Source organism: Arvicanthis niloticus, chromosome 21 (genome assembly GCF_011762505.2).
Source record: "Arvicanthis niloticus isolate mArvNil1 chromosome 21, mArvNil1.pat.X, whole genome shotgun sequence".
Lineage (NCBI taxonomy): Eukaryota > Metazoa > Chordata > Mammalia > Rodentia > Muridae > Arvicanthis > Arvicanthis niloticus.
Window position 1 is genome coordinate 1921027 of NC_047678.1, and position 14748 is coordinate 1935774.

The 14748-nt window shown below is 36.7% G+C and overlaps 1 protein-coding gene across 4 annotated transcripts in view; it reads left to right on the forward strand.

Annotated features, from left to right (window-relative positions):
- Nucleotides 1-14748, forward strand: part of Senp6 (SUMO specific peptidase 6) — an 82924-nt gene that overhangs the window by 15995 nt on the left and 52181 nt on the right. For 2 of the 4 annotated variants that reach the window (XM_034483855.2, XM_076917309.1), the window contains exons 2-6: nt 599-692; nt 2386-2443; nt 6879-7024; nt 8217-8321; nt 13064-13084. In XM_034483855.2, the coding sequence (XP_034339746.1) occupies nt 599-692; nt 2386-2443; nt 6879-7024; nt 8217-8321; nt 13064-13084 (424 nt within the window). The remainder of the gene's footprint in view (nt 1-598; nt 693-2385; nt 2444-6878; nt 7025-8216; nt 8322-13063; nt 13085-14748) is intronic. The other 2 variants (XM_076917308.1, XM_076917310.1) reach the window with 2 other exon arrangements.

The following is a 14748-nucleotide window of genomic DNA, read 5'->3' on the forward strand; positions in this document are numbered from 1 at the left end:
GTATTTTTCTTTTTCCTGCCATTTGGGTCAGTCTGACCTTATAACACTAAGACCCTGAACTTAATCTTAGCCCCAACTCTATGAAATTAGACTTTTGTCATGCGGCTCCATTCAATTCTCCCTTCTCACTGCATTCTGTATTTCCTAATGAGCACCTTTGGTGTCCTGATCTACAGTTTTCTGGTTATCAAATCAACTATCTCACTAACACACGAGGTCTTGTTTTGTTTTTCTTCAGTTGAAAGGCAGAGGTTGTTGAGTCTAACCAGTATTAGTGGTCTGAATGTAGTTCTCATGAGAAGGCAAAAAATTAAATTAGAGGGTCTAATTCCTAAAATCATAGTTCATATACACATGTACGCCCCTCCCGCATTTTATTATGTTTTAGCAATTTAAGTTTCCGCAGCAGACACACATGCGCATGTGCACGGGTGCAAACCATCTTTTAATTTATTCTTTTTCTCTTGAAGAAAGTAGTTTTTAAAAATAGAAAAGCATCAAGATTAAGTCAGTTTAGGACAGAGTTTGGGAAAAGCTCACATTTCTTATATTTAATAGTTACATTAATGAGTACTTATTTCAGTTTGTTTTATTTCAGCTTTGGCTAGATCAGAATCTAAGAGGGATGGAGGCTTTAAAAATAACTGGAGCTTTGATCATGAAGAAGAAAGTGAAGGAGATGCAGATAAAGAGTAAGGATTGCTTCCTCCATATTTCCTATGAATGAAACTTTTCATTAGAGAATTAATATATATTTTGTGGAATTTTAAAAATATTGTGGTATTTTTTACAGTAAGAAAAGATAAAGCAGTATTTTATCAGTAAATACTTTTGCTTATTTATCAGTCTTGAAAATGTATGTATGTAATAAATGTTTTCTAATGATTGAAAAATTACTAGACAAGTTTCAAACTACACTTTTTAAAAGGCAATCACTTTGACCTTGGATCAGATTTCCAGCGGGGAAGGCAGCACCACAGTCTAAGTAGTTTGAGTAGGCGTTGTGCCGATGAAGCAGAAGCAATGTCATACTCGGTTCATACACTTAAATCGATCCAGTGTGAAATTTTACAACACAGGAGTGGGTTTTATTGTGGGATTTTGGAAATACTGTAGGCCTAATTCAGGGCCTTAATGAGGAGAGTGCTCTTTCACAGAGCACATCCATGGCCTGTAATAAGAGTTACAATAGTACTTTCCTGTAATAGGATAATTGTGTTGCAAATTCAATACTATTTTTGTGTTTGTTTTGTTTTGTTTTGTTTTGTTTTTTTGAGACAGGGTTTCTCTGTGTAGCCCTGGCTGTCCTGGAACTCATTCTGTAGACTAGACTGGCCTCGGAAATCCACCTGCCTCTGCCTCCCAAGTGCTGGGATTAAGGGTGTGTGCCACCACTGCCTGGCGGAAAAAAATCTTTATACCAATTAGCATTCAAGTATGTTGGCTAAATATTTGAAGTATTTTGCATTCACTATTTTAAGTAATTTTATCTGAAAGAAAAGTTTGAACTGATAAATTTATTTCAATAAGATTAGTGTTTTATAGTCCTTACCCTTTTTTAAAATTATTTTTAAATTTGGTATTTATATAGTTTTGAAAATGGCACTAAATATGAAATTATGATTAAAATATTTTATCTTTCAGACATTTTAATAAAATTTTTATATTAACAGTATTGGTATATGAGAGAATAATGAAATAAAACATTGCATTTTATTACAAATAGCTTGAAGTTTATTACAAATAGCTTATATGTAGCAGAATTATCTAAAAGATATGTTTGATTTCTGTTCTGTAAGATTTACTATGACCGTCTTTTAAGTGATCTCTTAAGGTGCCGTCTGTACAGACCGCATTTTTCAATTCATTGTGTTCCTAGAGGTTTCCGTTTTCAGTCGTGTTGAGATGGCCATGAGCTCTCCTGCAGTAGGAGCAGCATGGTGGCTGAGGTTCCAAGTCGAGGGTTGACATCTGCAGGGCTGGTGCTGTGACTGTCATGGTGCTCTCTCTGCTTCTCTAACTTTTCTGTTGAGCTCTAGATGACAACTGCAGAAAAGGAAACTAGCGAGCATGACTGTATAAAATCTGTAGCCTGAAAACAAAATCATGTGCTCATTTAAGGTGGGGTCAGCAGACTAGCTTTTTTGCCCGTTTCCTAGATTTGTTCATGATTGTTGGGAAACAGTTGTTTTCATGCTGTTGTGGCAGGGATGTTACAGAGGGCGTTATATGTAGTTACTGTATGAGAGCCTTAAGTGACTGTCTGAGCCTTTGCAGCAAAGTTTGCTAATTCCCCCAGTTAGATAATTACTGAACATAAAGCAGATACATTAATGTTTGGACTGTAACTGTTGCTTAAGTTTTCTTCCTTTATTTTCTGTATAGTGGAGCAAATCTACTCAGTGTAGAAGATGAGGATTCTGAAACCTCAAAAGGAAAAAAGGCAAGTATTGCTTTAAAAATAATTTTTCTTTTGTAATAGAAACCCAAAAAAAGTTATTTAAAAAAAAAAATTGGCCGGGCATGTTAATAATATATACCTCGTAATCCTGCCATTTAAGAGTTAATGGAGGGCCGGGCGGTGGTGGCGCACGCCTTTAATCCCAGTACTTGGGAGGCAGAGGCAGGCGGATTTCTGAGTTCGAGGCCAGCCTGGTCTACAGAGTGAGTTCCAGGACAGCCCGGGCTATACAGAGAAACCCTGTCTCGGAAAAAAAAAAAAAAAAAAAAAAATCTGTCTAAACATTTATAGATTTAACTATAGTCAAATTAACAGTATTTTTAAGGGACTCATTGTTCAGTTCTGGCTACTCTGAAACTCACTATAGACCAGGATAACCTTGAACTCAGAGAGATATGCTTGTCTCTGCTTCCTGAGTGCTGGGATTAAACCGAGTAAGTTCCAGGACAGCCAAGGCTATACAGAGAAACCCTGTCCCAAAAAACCAAAAAAAAAAAAAAAAAAAAAAAAAAGAGTTAATGGAGGGAGGATTGCCATAAGTTCAAGGCCAGCTTGATCTATATGGAGATCAAGGCCACAGAGTTGAGGCTGTGTCATTTTTAAAGAAGAGGATTTGTATGTTTATGTTGTTGTTGTTGTTGTTTGTTTTTTGTTTTACCGTAAGCCTGCCCGGTCCCCACTGCTCCCCTTCCTGACTCCAAACACGAATAGTTATGATTTTTTTTGTTTATCTACAAATGTGTCTTAGTTAGGCTTCCCATTGGTATAAAAAATAGCTAAATAAACTTAATAAAGGAGAAAGATTTATTTTGGCTCGTTTGTTTTTGTCCAAGGTTGCTTGGGCCTATAATGGCATGGTGGAAGCATATGGCTTATGGAGATTCTCATTCCCTGGCAGTTAGGAAGCAGAGAAGGAGAGGCAGATCTCCCAGTAGTCTTCCAGGCCCTGCCCCCTTATGTGGTTGGTAGTATATACTATACACAGTTTTCTAGTCTTCTTTCACTTGTCGTTTGTAAGGCCATCAGTAAAACACCATAGAAAATAGCTCTGGGAATGGGGAGATGTCTCAGTGTGAAGTGTTTGCTCTGCAAATGTGAGGACCAGAGCTGGGAATCTCCAGGGCTCTGTGGATGCCAGGCATACACGCTATAAACTGAGCCATTCCTCCATTCCTCAGCAGTATGTGGCTTGTATTACTTGGAAAACTTGACTTGGGCCAAAATATCATCTTGATTTTTGTGAACAGAAATATTCTGTGAGATAATTGTACATAAATGACTCAGTTTTTGCTTGTTAATATTATATTTCCCTCTCTTACTAATTTGATGTTTTACCAACTAAGACCATAAGTAGTAAAAACTAGGGCTGGAGAGAAGGCTCAGCCACCATATGGTTGCTGGGAATTGAACTCAGGACCTCTGGAGGACTAGTCAGTGCTCTTAACCTCTGAGCCATCTCTTCAGCCCTATAATTGCATTTTTAAAAAAAGAAAATTGTGTGTGTGTGTGTGTGTGTGTGTGTGTGTGTTGGGGATGTGTTTGTATTTGTGCTCCAAAGTTGATTTTTTTCTTTTACTGATCTTTAATTATTATTGAGGCAGAGTTTCTTGCTTAACCCAGAGTTGGCTGACTTCATTTATTCTCTTTCCTTGGTCTCCAGTCTCTCTGCTTTTCAGATGCTGAGACTTCAAGTGGCCACCATGCCCGTCTGGCTTTTATGTGGGTTCTGAAAATCTAGATTTATATATGGGGCTGTGGTATAGGTCAGTTGGCAAAGTACTTGCCTAGCATGCATGAAGCCAAGAGTTTGAGCCTTGGCACCATATGCTGTTGCGTGCCTGGTGGAGACGGCAGAGTCAGAGGTAGATGGGAGGCAGGAGCTCAAAGCCATCCAGGGTCACACTGCATACATACCCTGTCTCCAATACACAGCCAAATAAATAAACCAAAAGAATAAATAAAACTCTTTTTTTAAAAAAAAATAATTAATTACCTTTCCTGGAGCTATTAAGTATAACAGATATTGAGGAAAGCCTTTTTTAAAAAAAAAAAAAAAGATTTGACAATATAGTAAATGTTATTTTCTGTGAGATTCATAGTTTCTTACTGTATTCATTAATACCCTGACAAAAAATGAGTTAGGGAAGAAAGGGCCTATTTGCTGACAGTTAGAGGAAGCACAGTCAGTCCATCAAGGTCAGCAAGGCATGATGGCAGGAGTATGGGCCAGCCTGACAGCCAAGCAGTGAGCATGTTCCACTTGCATATAAAGAACAGGAAGTGGGGACAGATTATAAAACCTCAAAACCCACCCTTGGTGACATTTTCTTCAGTAATCCTATGCCTCTTAGAGGTCCCACAACTTTCCAGACAGCACCACGAGCCAGGAACCAAGTATCCTATTCAAACATAGGAGCCTATAGGGACATTTCATATGCAGTCCATAACATAATGAAACTAGAAGTACTGGTTATTTTATTGCTGCCTGAAATGATCCAACCCATATAGCAATGAAAGTAAGGAATTGCAGAATTTTTCTTACATACTCTTGTTTTGATGATGGCATTAGGTTGTTGGTAGATAGTTCCTCAAATGCTTTCTCAAAAAAAGATATGTCATTTAAGACAGAACATTGCTGTGTAGCCCGTGCTAACCTTCAACACTCCATCCCCTTGCCTCTTCCTCTCCAGTTCTAGAGTTTTAGGCTGTATCTGCCATCAAAAAGGATAGTTTGAGAACACTCAGTTACTTAATCAGTAGCATGGTTGAGGGCCTGGTAAGACAGCTTTTTTTTTTTTTTTTTTTTTTCATTCTTTTGGTTTTTCGAGACAGGGTTTCTCTGTATAGCCTTGGCTGTCCTGGAACTCACTCGGTAGACCAGGCTGGCCTCGAACTCAGAAATCCGCCTGCCTCTGCCTCCTGAGTGCTGGGAATCAAAGGTGTGTGCAGTCACCACCAAGGAGGGAAAGAAAGAAAATATTAAAACAGATAAGGCCAAGGTAAGATGGCACTATGGGTAAAAGTTGCTTGCTATGCTTGTTTAAAGAAGAGACCTGCATAAGTGAAGTTGGTAAATAGATAATATAAACAAAATTAGTAAAATAGATGTGTGGTTTTCTTTTATATAATTTTAAAGAAATTATTGGAACTGAATTATCACTTAGTGCAGTGATTAAGAGCATTGCTGTTCTTGCAGAGGGCCTGGGTTCAGTTCTCAGCACCCACACAGTGGCTCACATCTGTGTATAACTCCAGTTCCAGAAGAGCCAATGCCTCTTCTAGCCTCAGATACCAGTTTCCTACAAAGTATACCTAGCATATATTTGGGCAAACACTCATACCTATTAAAAGAAAAGAACTCAGGATCATAGTGTATGAAAGCATCTTGTTCAAAGAATGTACCAAAGATAAGTTGTTTAAATGCTAGGGTTCTCACCACATTCTTGTTGTCAGTGTGTTTATGTTGTTTGTACCTATGAAGGCACAGACATTACCTCAGTTTGTATTGATGGAGAAACTTTGATGCTGAGGCAAAGACACATATTTTGCAGTACTGTTCTATTGATAGCCGCAAGCCTGTTAAATAGTGGAAATCTTAGGGTTTTTTATTATTGTTTTGATTTGGTTTTGCTCTGTAGAGAGAAAACTAGCCCAAGAGCCATTATCTTAATTTTATATGTATTTTGGAGGAGGTTTATATAAAAAGAAAAGTAATATATTCCCTGTTCCTTTCACAACTTTCACTGTCTTTAGAAGAAAAAGACGGAACCATTGCCACTCAGGTCTGTCCTGCTGCTGTCCTCTCGCTGTGCCTTTCCCACTGGCTCTAGCAGCTGTATACCGGTTTTCTTTTCCACCCTCTTCCTTCCCTGTGGTTCCCCCCTTTCCTTCTTTCTTCCGCCCATTCCTCCTTTCCTTTCTTTGAGACAGTTTTACTGTAATAGCCTGGACTAGCCTGGAACTCACGGTATAGACCAGGTTGCTCTCAAATTTGTGGCAGTCATCTTGACTTTACCTTTACTTCCCAATCTCCAGAACGCTGAAGTTAGAGGCCATTTTCCTCTATTGACATTTAAATGGTTTGATTACGAGAGAGTGTGTGTGTGTGTGTGTGTGTGTGTGTGTGTGTGTGTGTGTGTGTGTTTTAGAGAAGAACTTGTATAAATCAATCAATTCTTTAAGTCTTGGGGTCCAAACTCCCATTTGTCAGGCTGGTGGTATCTTAGAAAAAAGATCTAGTCATCTCACTGGCTTTTAAAATGTGTAGCCTGGGCTGGCCTTGAAATTGTGATCCTTCTGCTTCTACCTGTGTGTGCTGTCATAACTGGCTTGTTTTTTAATTTAAACTAATGAATTTGAGATTGTTGATAAATTATCACATGATGGTATATATTGATTCTTTAACATCTGTTTGCAGTTAAATCGAAGATCTGAAATTGTTGCTACTAGTTCTGGTGATTTCATCTTGAAGACTTATGTAAGGCGGAACAGGACTGACGGCTTTAAAACTTTGAAAGGCAACCCAATTGGACTTAACATGTTAAGCAACAATAAGAAACTGAGGTACATTTGAAAGTTGAATAAATTCTTTAAAAATAGAAAGATTGATGTGTAGATGCTTCACTATAGAGAAGGTAAAAAAAAAAAAAAAGAGAGAGTTTAACATTAGAAGCTAAACTACATTTGTGGCCAAATTCAGATTTTTTTTTAGTAGGTTGGATAGATTCTTTGAATCTTAAAAAAATTGTTTTCAAGCATTTATTTGATTTATTTGTGTGTGTGTGTGCATTGCCTCGGAATGCTGGTTAAAGATATGCTAACATTCCTAGCCTATACCTTAATTTTTTTTTTTTTTTTTTTGAGACATGGTTTCTCACTGAGCTTTTAGCTTGCTGTTTCAGCAAATCTTTTTTTTTTTTTTTTTTTTTTTTTTTTTTTTTTTTTTTTTTTTTTTTTTAAACCAGTGAGGCCCTTTGACATGTACGTCCTCACCTTGGCAGTGCTGGGGCCCACATGCAGTTTTGAGTCTTGCTTTTTACAAGGATGCTAGGGATCTGAACTCAGAGTTCTCAAGCACTTACTTTCTGAGCCAACTCTTCAGTCCCCTTTCATTCTTGAATTAGGAGTTTAATGTGTGACATCTCATGCATTTTCTTTAACATAAGCAAGTAGAAAATCAGTCACAATCTTAGCAGTCTGAAGCTCCATCATCATAGATATTCACACCTCACTTAGCACATCCTAGTTCAGATCATCTCAAGGGTCTTGTTTTTCTCTTAAGATTTTATTCCTCTTCTTCAGATAAAATATTCGTTTTCTAGTAACTATGGTAGTAAATCATTGTTATTTTAGGACCAAGCTATTAATGTCATTAACATCCCATAAGTGGACGTGAAAATTACTCTTTTGTTTCTACTTTATTACTATATGGACAGCTAAGTAGGATCTGTAAACATCAGGTGACATTCAAGTTAGTAGCAGAATTAAAGTCTTAGACTTTGGATTTCTAGGATTCCGGTTATTCTTTTCCCTTGAGGGATTTGGAAATAGTTGAAAAGATATTAGGAAGTCTCCTCGTGGACAACTGTAGATGTTATTGGGCTTTTTCTTTTTTTTAAAAAAAAAAAAAAAAAAAAAAAAACTATTATTTTAGTGTACAATTTGGGTTTGCACTCAGATTTTAAATGGTAATTTTGTCATATGTACACAACCTTTTTCTACCTGTTCAAACTATTCTTTGTTTTTTAACGTGCAGTGAAAATACACAGGCCACAGCATTGTGTTCTGGAACTGTAGTTCACGGTAGACGCTTCCATCACGCTCACGTACAGATGCCAGGCATCAGAACGGCAGCTCAGAGGTAAGGACCTCATTCTTTTGGACTAGATGATTTCCTCTTTTGAAATAGAAAATTGCACACCTCTGTGATGTGTAGAACTTGGCAGTTTTCATTGTCTTTGAAATACATCTTCAAAATAATTGATGAGACCTGATATATTTTAATTATTTTGTATTTGCTTTTTAGAAAGTCACATTTTTGAGGAGAATTTAAAATAAGAGCCATTTGTTGTATTACTTTTTAGGTCTAAGAAGATTTTTAATGAAGCTGATTCATAAATACTGATCTTACTGTACTGGATTGAACTGGTAGTTGACCTAAAGAGCAAAGTTAATTTTTATTATTTTTCTTGTTGTATAAGATTTCAGTGTATCAAGCAGATTCTATTAATTTTAAGTGTTTGGTTGTTTCTATAAGTTTAGGAATTTGTTCACAATACTGTTTCATCCTTAAAAGTATTGAAAGTAATATTGGGAAAAGGTTTAAAATGATTTTGAACTATTTCAGAATCATTTTTAGAATGTTATCTCCTTTCATTTGATTCAAAATTCTTTGGCCCTAGGAGTTAGCCATTACACCGTAGCTATTTATAACTGATAGCATTTATATTTGGTTACAATTTGCATGGTGTTCTTTATTTTTAAGCTTGTTATTTATTAAAAAACTGTTTCAAACCTTAGAAACTTGCTATACATGATGCTTATGGAGATATACTAGAATAGATCTTTAACTTAAAATCTTTATATCTTTCTCAATTTAAGGTGATTAAATGAAAACTTTTGGATTTTAAAATATTTTACTATAGTTTTCACATAAGATTCTTAAGAAATTCAATACAAAAGACAGAATTTACTGCTCACACCAAAAATTTGCTTTGTTGTAATGTAGGGTGCACAAACAGTGCAGGCTCTCTGGCCACCATGGGGCTCTAACATAGGATCAAGAATCAAAAGTAAGATGTGTGGTCACACAGAAAGACTAAAGTCAGAAGGTTGGTGGGTTGTGTCTTGTCCTAGGACTTTGCCTTATTGTACCTTGTTTGTGTGTGATGTTCATCTTTGTAAATAATACTTAGTTGAAGACCTAATGGGTTTGGTAACTGAAATTAATTCATATTCCAAGAATCAGAATATGTGACCCAAACGCTTTGGAGCAGAAAGATTCAAACGAGCAGGACAGAGTCTGCTCGTGTTTGTCTCAATCTGTATAAGAGGAAACACTGGGTTTTTTGTTGTTGTTGTTTTGTTTTTTAATCCTGTGACCTGCCTTTTAAAGGATTTTGAAGTCTAAAATCTAGTCGTTGAAAGTTCCTCTCAGTTTTATTCCTTCAAAAAAGCAAAGTGATTTGTATTTTATAAAATGGGTATAGATAAAGAAAGACTAATATGGCAAAGCCCCACCATTTACTACTACGGAATGACTGTTAAGGACAGGAAGGTGGATAATGAGTCCATATGTGGTGGCAATGCCTGCAATCCCAAGACTCAGGAGCTAGCTGAGGCAGAAAAAAAATGTCATGGATTTGAGGACATCTTGGGCTAGTGAGTTTAAGGCTAGTCGGGGTCACTGCATAAGAAAAACTGTCAAACATAGGTTCTCTCCCCAGCACCTCTCCACCCCTAGCAAACAAAGGCTTAGTTTTGTTCAGTAGCACAGCTGTATAAGCTAAGTCAGTGTGAGCTGCCAGAGAGCAGAGCTGTGCTGCACGGGGTTTAACTCTTGAGTGTGCTTCAGAAGCACCGAGCACAGCTGAGAGGCCGAAAGGTAAGACAGTTGTCTTTTCTGACTTCTCTTAAATGTTGTTGCTTTCTTAAGTCTTAATTTGAAAATTTAAAAAATGTTTCCAGTTTGGTAGTTCACAGAACAGTTTTTGGAGAGTATTAAGGCTTTTTTTTTTGGGGGGGGGTCAGATCTTCATGATAATAATTAGTTTTTAAGAAGTTTACTACTTTTTTTTTTAATCTGAAAAGAGCATGAGGGAAGGTTGTTAAATATTACATCAGTTTTATATCATTTGGGGCAGATGGTTAACTTTCTCATCTGTTTTCTTACTACTATTCCAAAGTTATTTTATATATTAACGATAGATTCATTCACTAAAGTGCTAAAGGAAAGTAATAGAAAAATGAACTGCAGTTATTTAAGTTTGTTTTCATTGCAACTTCACTTTATTTAAGCAGACCGAAAACCTAGCACATTTTATAGATTTGTGTTTTAGTTATAATTTCACTTTTTGATCAAAAAGTTTTCTTAGCTTTCTTTAAAGGATTGGTTAAAAAAAAAAATCTTCCAGGCAGTGGTGGCGCACACCTTTAATCCAAGCACTTGGGAGGCAGAGGCAGGTGGATTTCTGAGTTCGAGGCCAGCTTGGTCTACAGAGTGAGTTCCAGGACAGCCAGGACTACACAGAGAAAGCCTGTCTCAAAAAACAAAAAAAGCAAAACAAAAAAATCTTGTAAGGGGAAGGTAAATGCATGTCTTTAAAGCAGAATGCAGAGAGGTATGTCACTGCTCAGGAGCCCAGAAGCATGGGAGTCATGAGTTTGAGGCTAGCCTCTGTTGACACCTTTTCTCACATGCATAAAAAACAACAACAAAACAAACAAACCATAAAACCATGCATGAAAAACTGGGTCCTAGAATAAGCAAGATTTAATAATTAATGGATGTCTCTACCTTGGTTGAAGTTTTTTTTTGTTTTGTTTTTGTTTTTGTTTTTCGAGACAGGGTTTCTCTGTGTATCCCTGGCTGTCCTGGAACTCACTCTGTAGACCAGGCTGGCCTCGAACTCAGAAATCCGCCTGCCTCTGCCTCCCAAGTGCTGGGATTAAAGGCGTGCACCACCACCGCCCGGCTTTGGTTGAAGTTTTAAAGCCCTAAATCAATACAGAAATATCAGAATTAAATCAGTGTTTATTTCCTCCTTTTATTTTAAAGTTTTTATTTTAAGATTTTTGTTTTGTTTTGTTTTTAAGTATGTGTCTGTGTATACCTATGAGTTCCAAAGTGCTCAGAGGCTAACGGATTGTATTGGGTCTCCTGGAACCATAATGGTAGGCAGTTGTGCATCCCTGGTATGGGAGCCAGAAGTCAAACTTGGGTCCTCTGTGAGAGCATTATTAGCTCTATCCTCAGAGCCATCTTTCTGACCCCTCCTTATATTTTTAAGACGACTAGTACAGCATTAGTCAAAAGAACCTTTTCCAAAAACCTGACACTTTCAAGTCCTACATTATTAATAACAGCTACTTGTTTAATCTATTTAATCTACCCCTTCTAGAGTGAGATTTAATAGTATATACATTGAAGCTTCTTGTGAATGCTTGTATATTAGACAGTGTGTGTGTCTGTGTGCATGTTGTGTGTAGTGTGTGTGGGTGTGAGAGAGAAAGAGAGAGAGAGAGAGAGAGAGACAGAGAGAGAGAGAGAGAGAGAGAGAGAAGAGAGAGTCTGTCTGTGTGTTGCTGAGGATGGAACATGGGGATTTTATTCCCAGTGAGTGACGTTCTCTGTCTCTAAAATGTATTTTCCTCATGGATAAGAAAAGAGAGGTGGTAATAGTTTCCTTCTCTTGCTACTACGTCTCTTGGTTTATCAGGAAGAATCAGCCTCTACACTTTCGGGGTTTTGTACAGGTGAGTTTTAGAAACAACAGAGTTCTTTCTAATTTCTAAACTCCGTTTACCTCTTGGGATCAACAGTAGGATGCTAGAAGTATTTCACTTAAGGTGCTTTACGTTTCCTGGGACTGTAGCTGAGGGGGGGGTTGTCATGTGACATATATTTAATAGCGAAGATAAAGTTTCAGATGTATTAGCATAGATGTATTGTTTCTTCACTTTTTTTCCCTTTCTTTCTTTCTTTCTTTCTTTCTTTCTTTCTTTTTCTTTTTCTTTTTCTTTTTCTTTTCTTTCTTTTTTTTTTTTTTTTTCCGAGACAGGGTTTCTCTGTGTAGCCCTGGCTGTCCTGGAACTCACTCTGTAGACCAGGCTGGCCTCGAACTCAGAAATCCACCTGCCTCTGCCTCCCAAGTGCTGGGATTAAAGGCGTGCGCCACCACCTCCGGGCTCTTCATTGTTTTAATGTGTCTTTTAAGTGCTGCTCTTAGGGAGTTTACAGTGCTTTTTTTTTTTTTTTTTTTTTTTTCTTATTTTGCTGGATTGTATTGTCAGCTTACTTGTGTGCTTCCAGGAGAGGAATGAGATACTGTAGTTTCAAGATTTTGTTATTTATGAACATCTTAAAGTTTTGAACATCTAAGCCTTTCTGTGATGAGGAACAATAGTTTCAGAATGGGAGTTTTATTGTAAACTCAGCAGTGTAACTCTTGGATGTCTATCTGATGGTTTCTGGAGTTTCCATGAGTTGTGGAGAAATGTACACTGGCTTCATAAAACTTGTGATAAGAATGTGATTATAAGCTATAACTTCCAGGAAATGTCATTATTTCTTGAAAATTATGTCTATGGACTGTCATAAAAGAATCTGTTATTAAATGCTTTATAAGTAAAACCCCTTTGAGAATTTTCATAATTTTGTGCATCCGTGTTTTCCTGTTAAATATGTAACTACCTAAATTAGTTTATGTTGACCACAATTGAAAAAAAAGCAATAGTTAACATATAGTACATGCAAAATATTATTAAAACAAATTGCTCATATTAATAGTTTTGCTTTGTTAACGTCAATAATTACAATTGCAATGACATATTATCAACAATGAAGGCTCCTCTCTTACATTTTTTTCTTTTTCATGTTTTAAGCAATCAGGACCGAAAAGAAAGGTAAGCTTAATGAAATTAGAACATGGATGTAGCAGTAAAATATCAGCTTATTTGCTTTGAATAATACCCTGAATTGAAGTTCATCAGTAAAGTTTACTATTTAATGACAGAAAACTGATTAATAGTACATTGCAATATTTTGATATATGGGTGATATTTCAGTATAATTCTCAGTGCATTTATTATTGCATGGATAGTTATATATTTATTATATTTATTATATTATGTTTATTATATTTATACTGATGTCTGACTAATGTTCTTTAAAATTTTCAGTACCTTAATAGTAAGGTTGCATACAGTTAAATCATCAAAATCTTTATGCCAGGAAGACATGAGTAAGCTAAGACAGGAGAAGCAGGAGATTGAGGACAGTGTGAGCTAAATATAAATAGCAAGACTTGTCTTTATCCAGGAACTCACTATGTAGACCAGGCTAGATTTATAGTATAATTTAGCATGTTCTGTCAAGTGGACTGGGGGACAGCTATTTCTTACAGAATAGTTCTAAGTGAAGTATGTCAATATTGCTCTCCTTTGAGTATGGATGGAATCGTTGCCAAGTATAGTAAGGGGGAAATGGTGGCTTAGAATTGAGTAAAGGTTACCTTAGGCAGGAGACCAAGGTTGGCCAGCTGTGCTGGTTTACAACTTGTGATTTCAGGACTTGAGAGGGAGGCTGAGATAGTAGGATCCATCTGTCTGGGCCATGAGAGACTTAAAAAAGGAGAGGCAGCCATTGCTACACAGAGAAGCCCTGGAGACATCTAGGGGAAGGAAAAGGGGAGAGAAGAGCTGGGATGGAAGTGCACTCCTTAATCCAGTACTCAGGAGCTTCAGCCAGCCTGGAAACTACAATCTAGAGAGAAGAAGATTATGGGTGGGGATTCAAATTTTTTTAATCAAATAAAAGATTATTCTTGTGAGCAAAAGAGGGGTCACAGGGATACAGGTCCTTGCCAGTAAGCTTGACAAACTGAGTGTGATCTCTGGGATGCATATGGAAACGTTTTTATTCTAAGCTTATGCCTGCATCTTAGTATAATTTAAGAGCAGTTTATTGTTCTTATTTGTGTTGAAAATCATTCAGGAAGATTTGGAAATGGTAACTATGAAGTTTGGAATACAAGAAAATAATATTGTAACACATTTTAGCATTGTGGGTATTACATGATAATCATGTATTCATTCTTATTAGCGATGCATGGTAGAACAGTGTTAAATTACAAACAACATAGTTCACTATGCAGTATATATATTTTATTTTTCAGAGTGCTTATAACTTAAACAATTGTGGAATTTTGTTAATGATATCCAGCATTTCAAAATATTTACTGTGTCTGTTGCCCATAATTTTAAAAATGGGAGACATAGAATTACAGTAGAAGTATTACCATGTTTGCTTCCAGCTTTCTTATTGTATGTAACTTTTTAGTATGAAACATGTATATTCTAAGCTTAATATAGTATAGTTAGGAGCCCAACATGTTTTTTAAGGTTGATTTTCATGCTGGCCTTGAACTATAAAAATGCGGTTGACTTTGAACTCCTGATCCTCCTGCCTTCCCAAATGCTGGGATTGTAGTCATGTGCCGCCATGCTGAGCTAGATGCTGAAAACATGCCCTTTAAACAAATGAATTTTGAACATTTAAAATTGATACA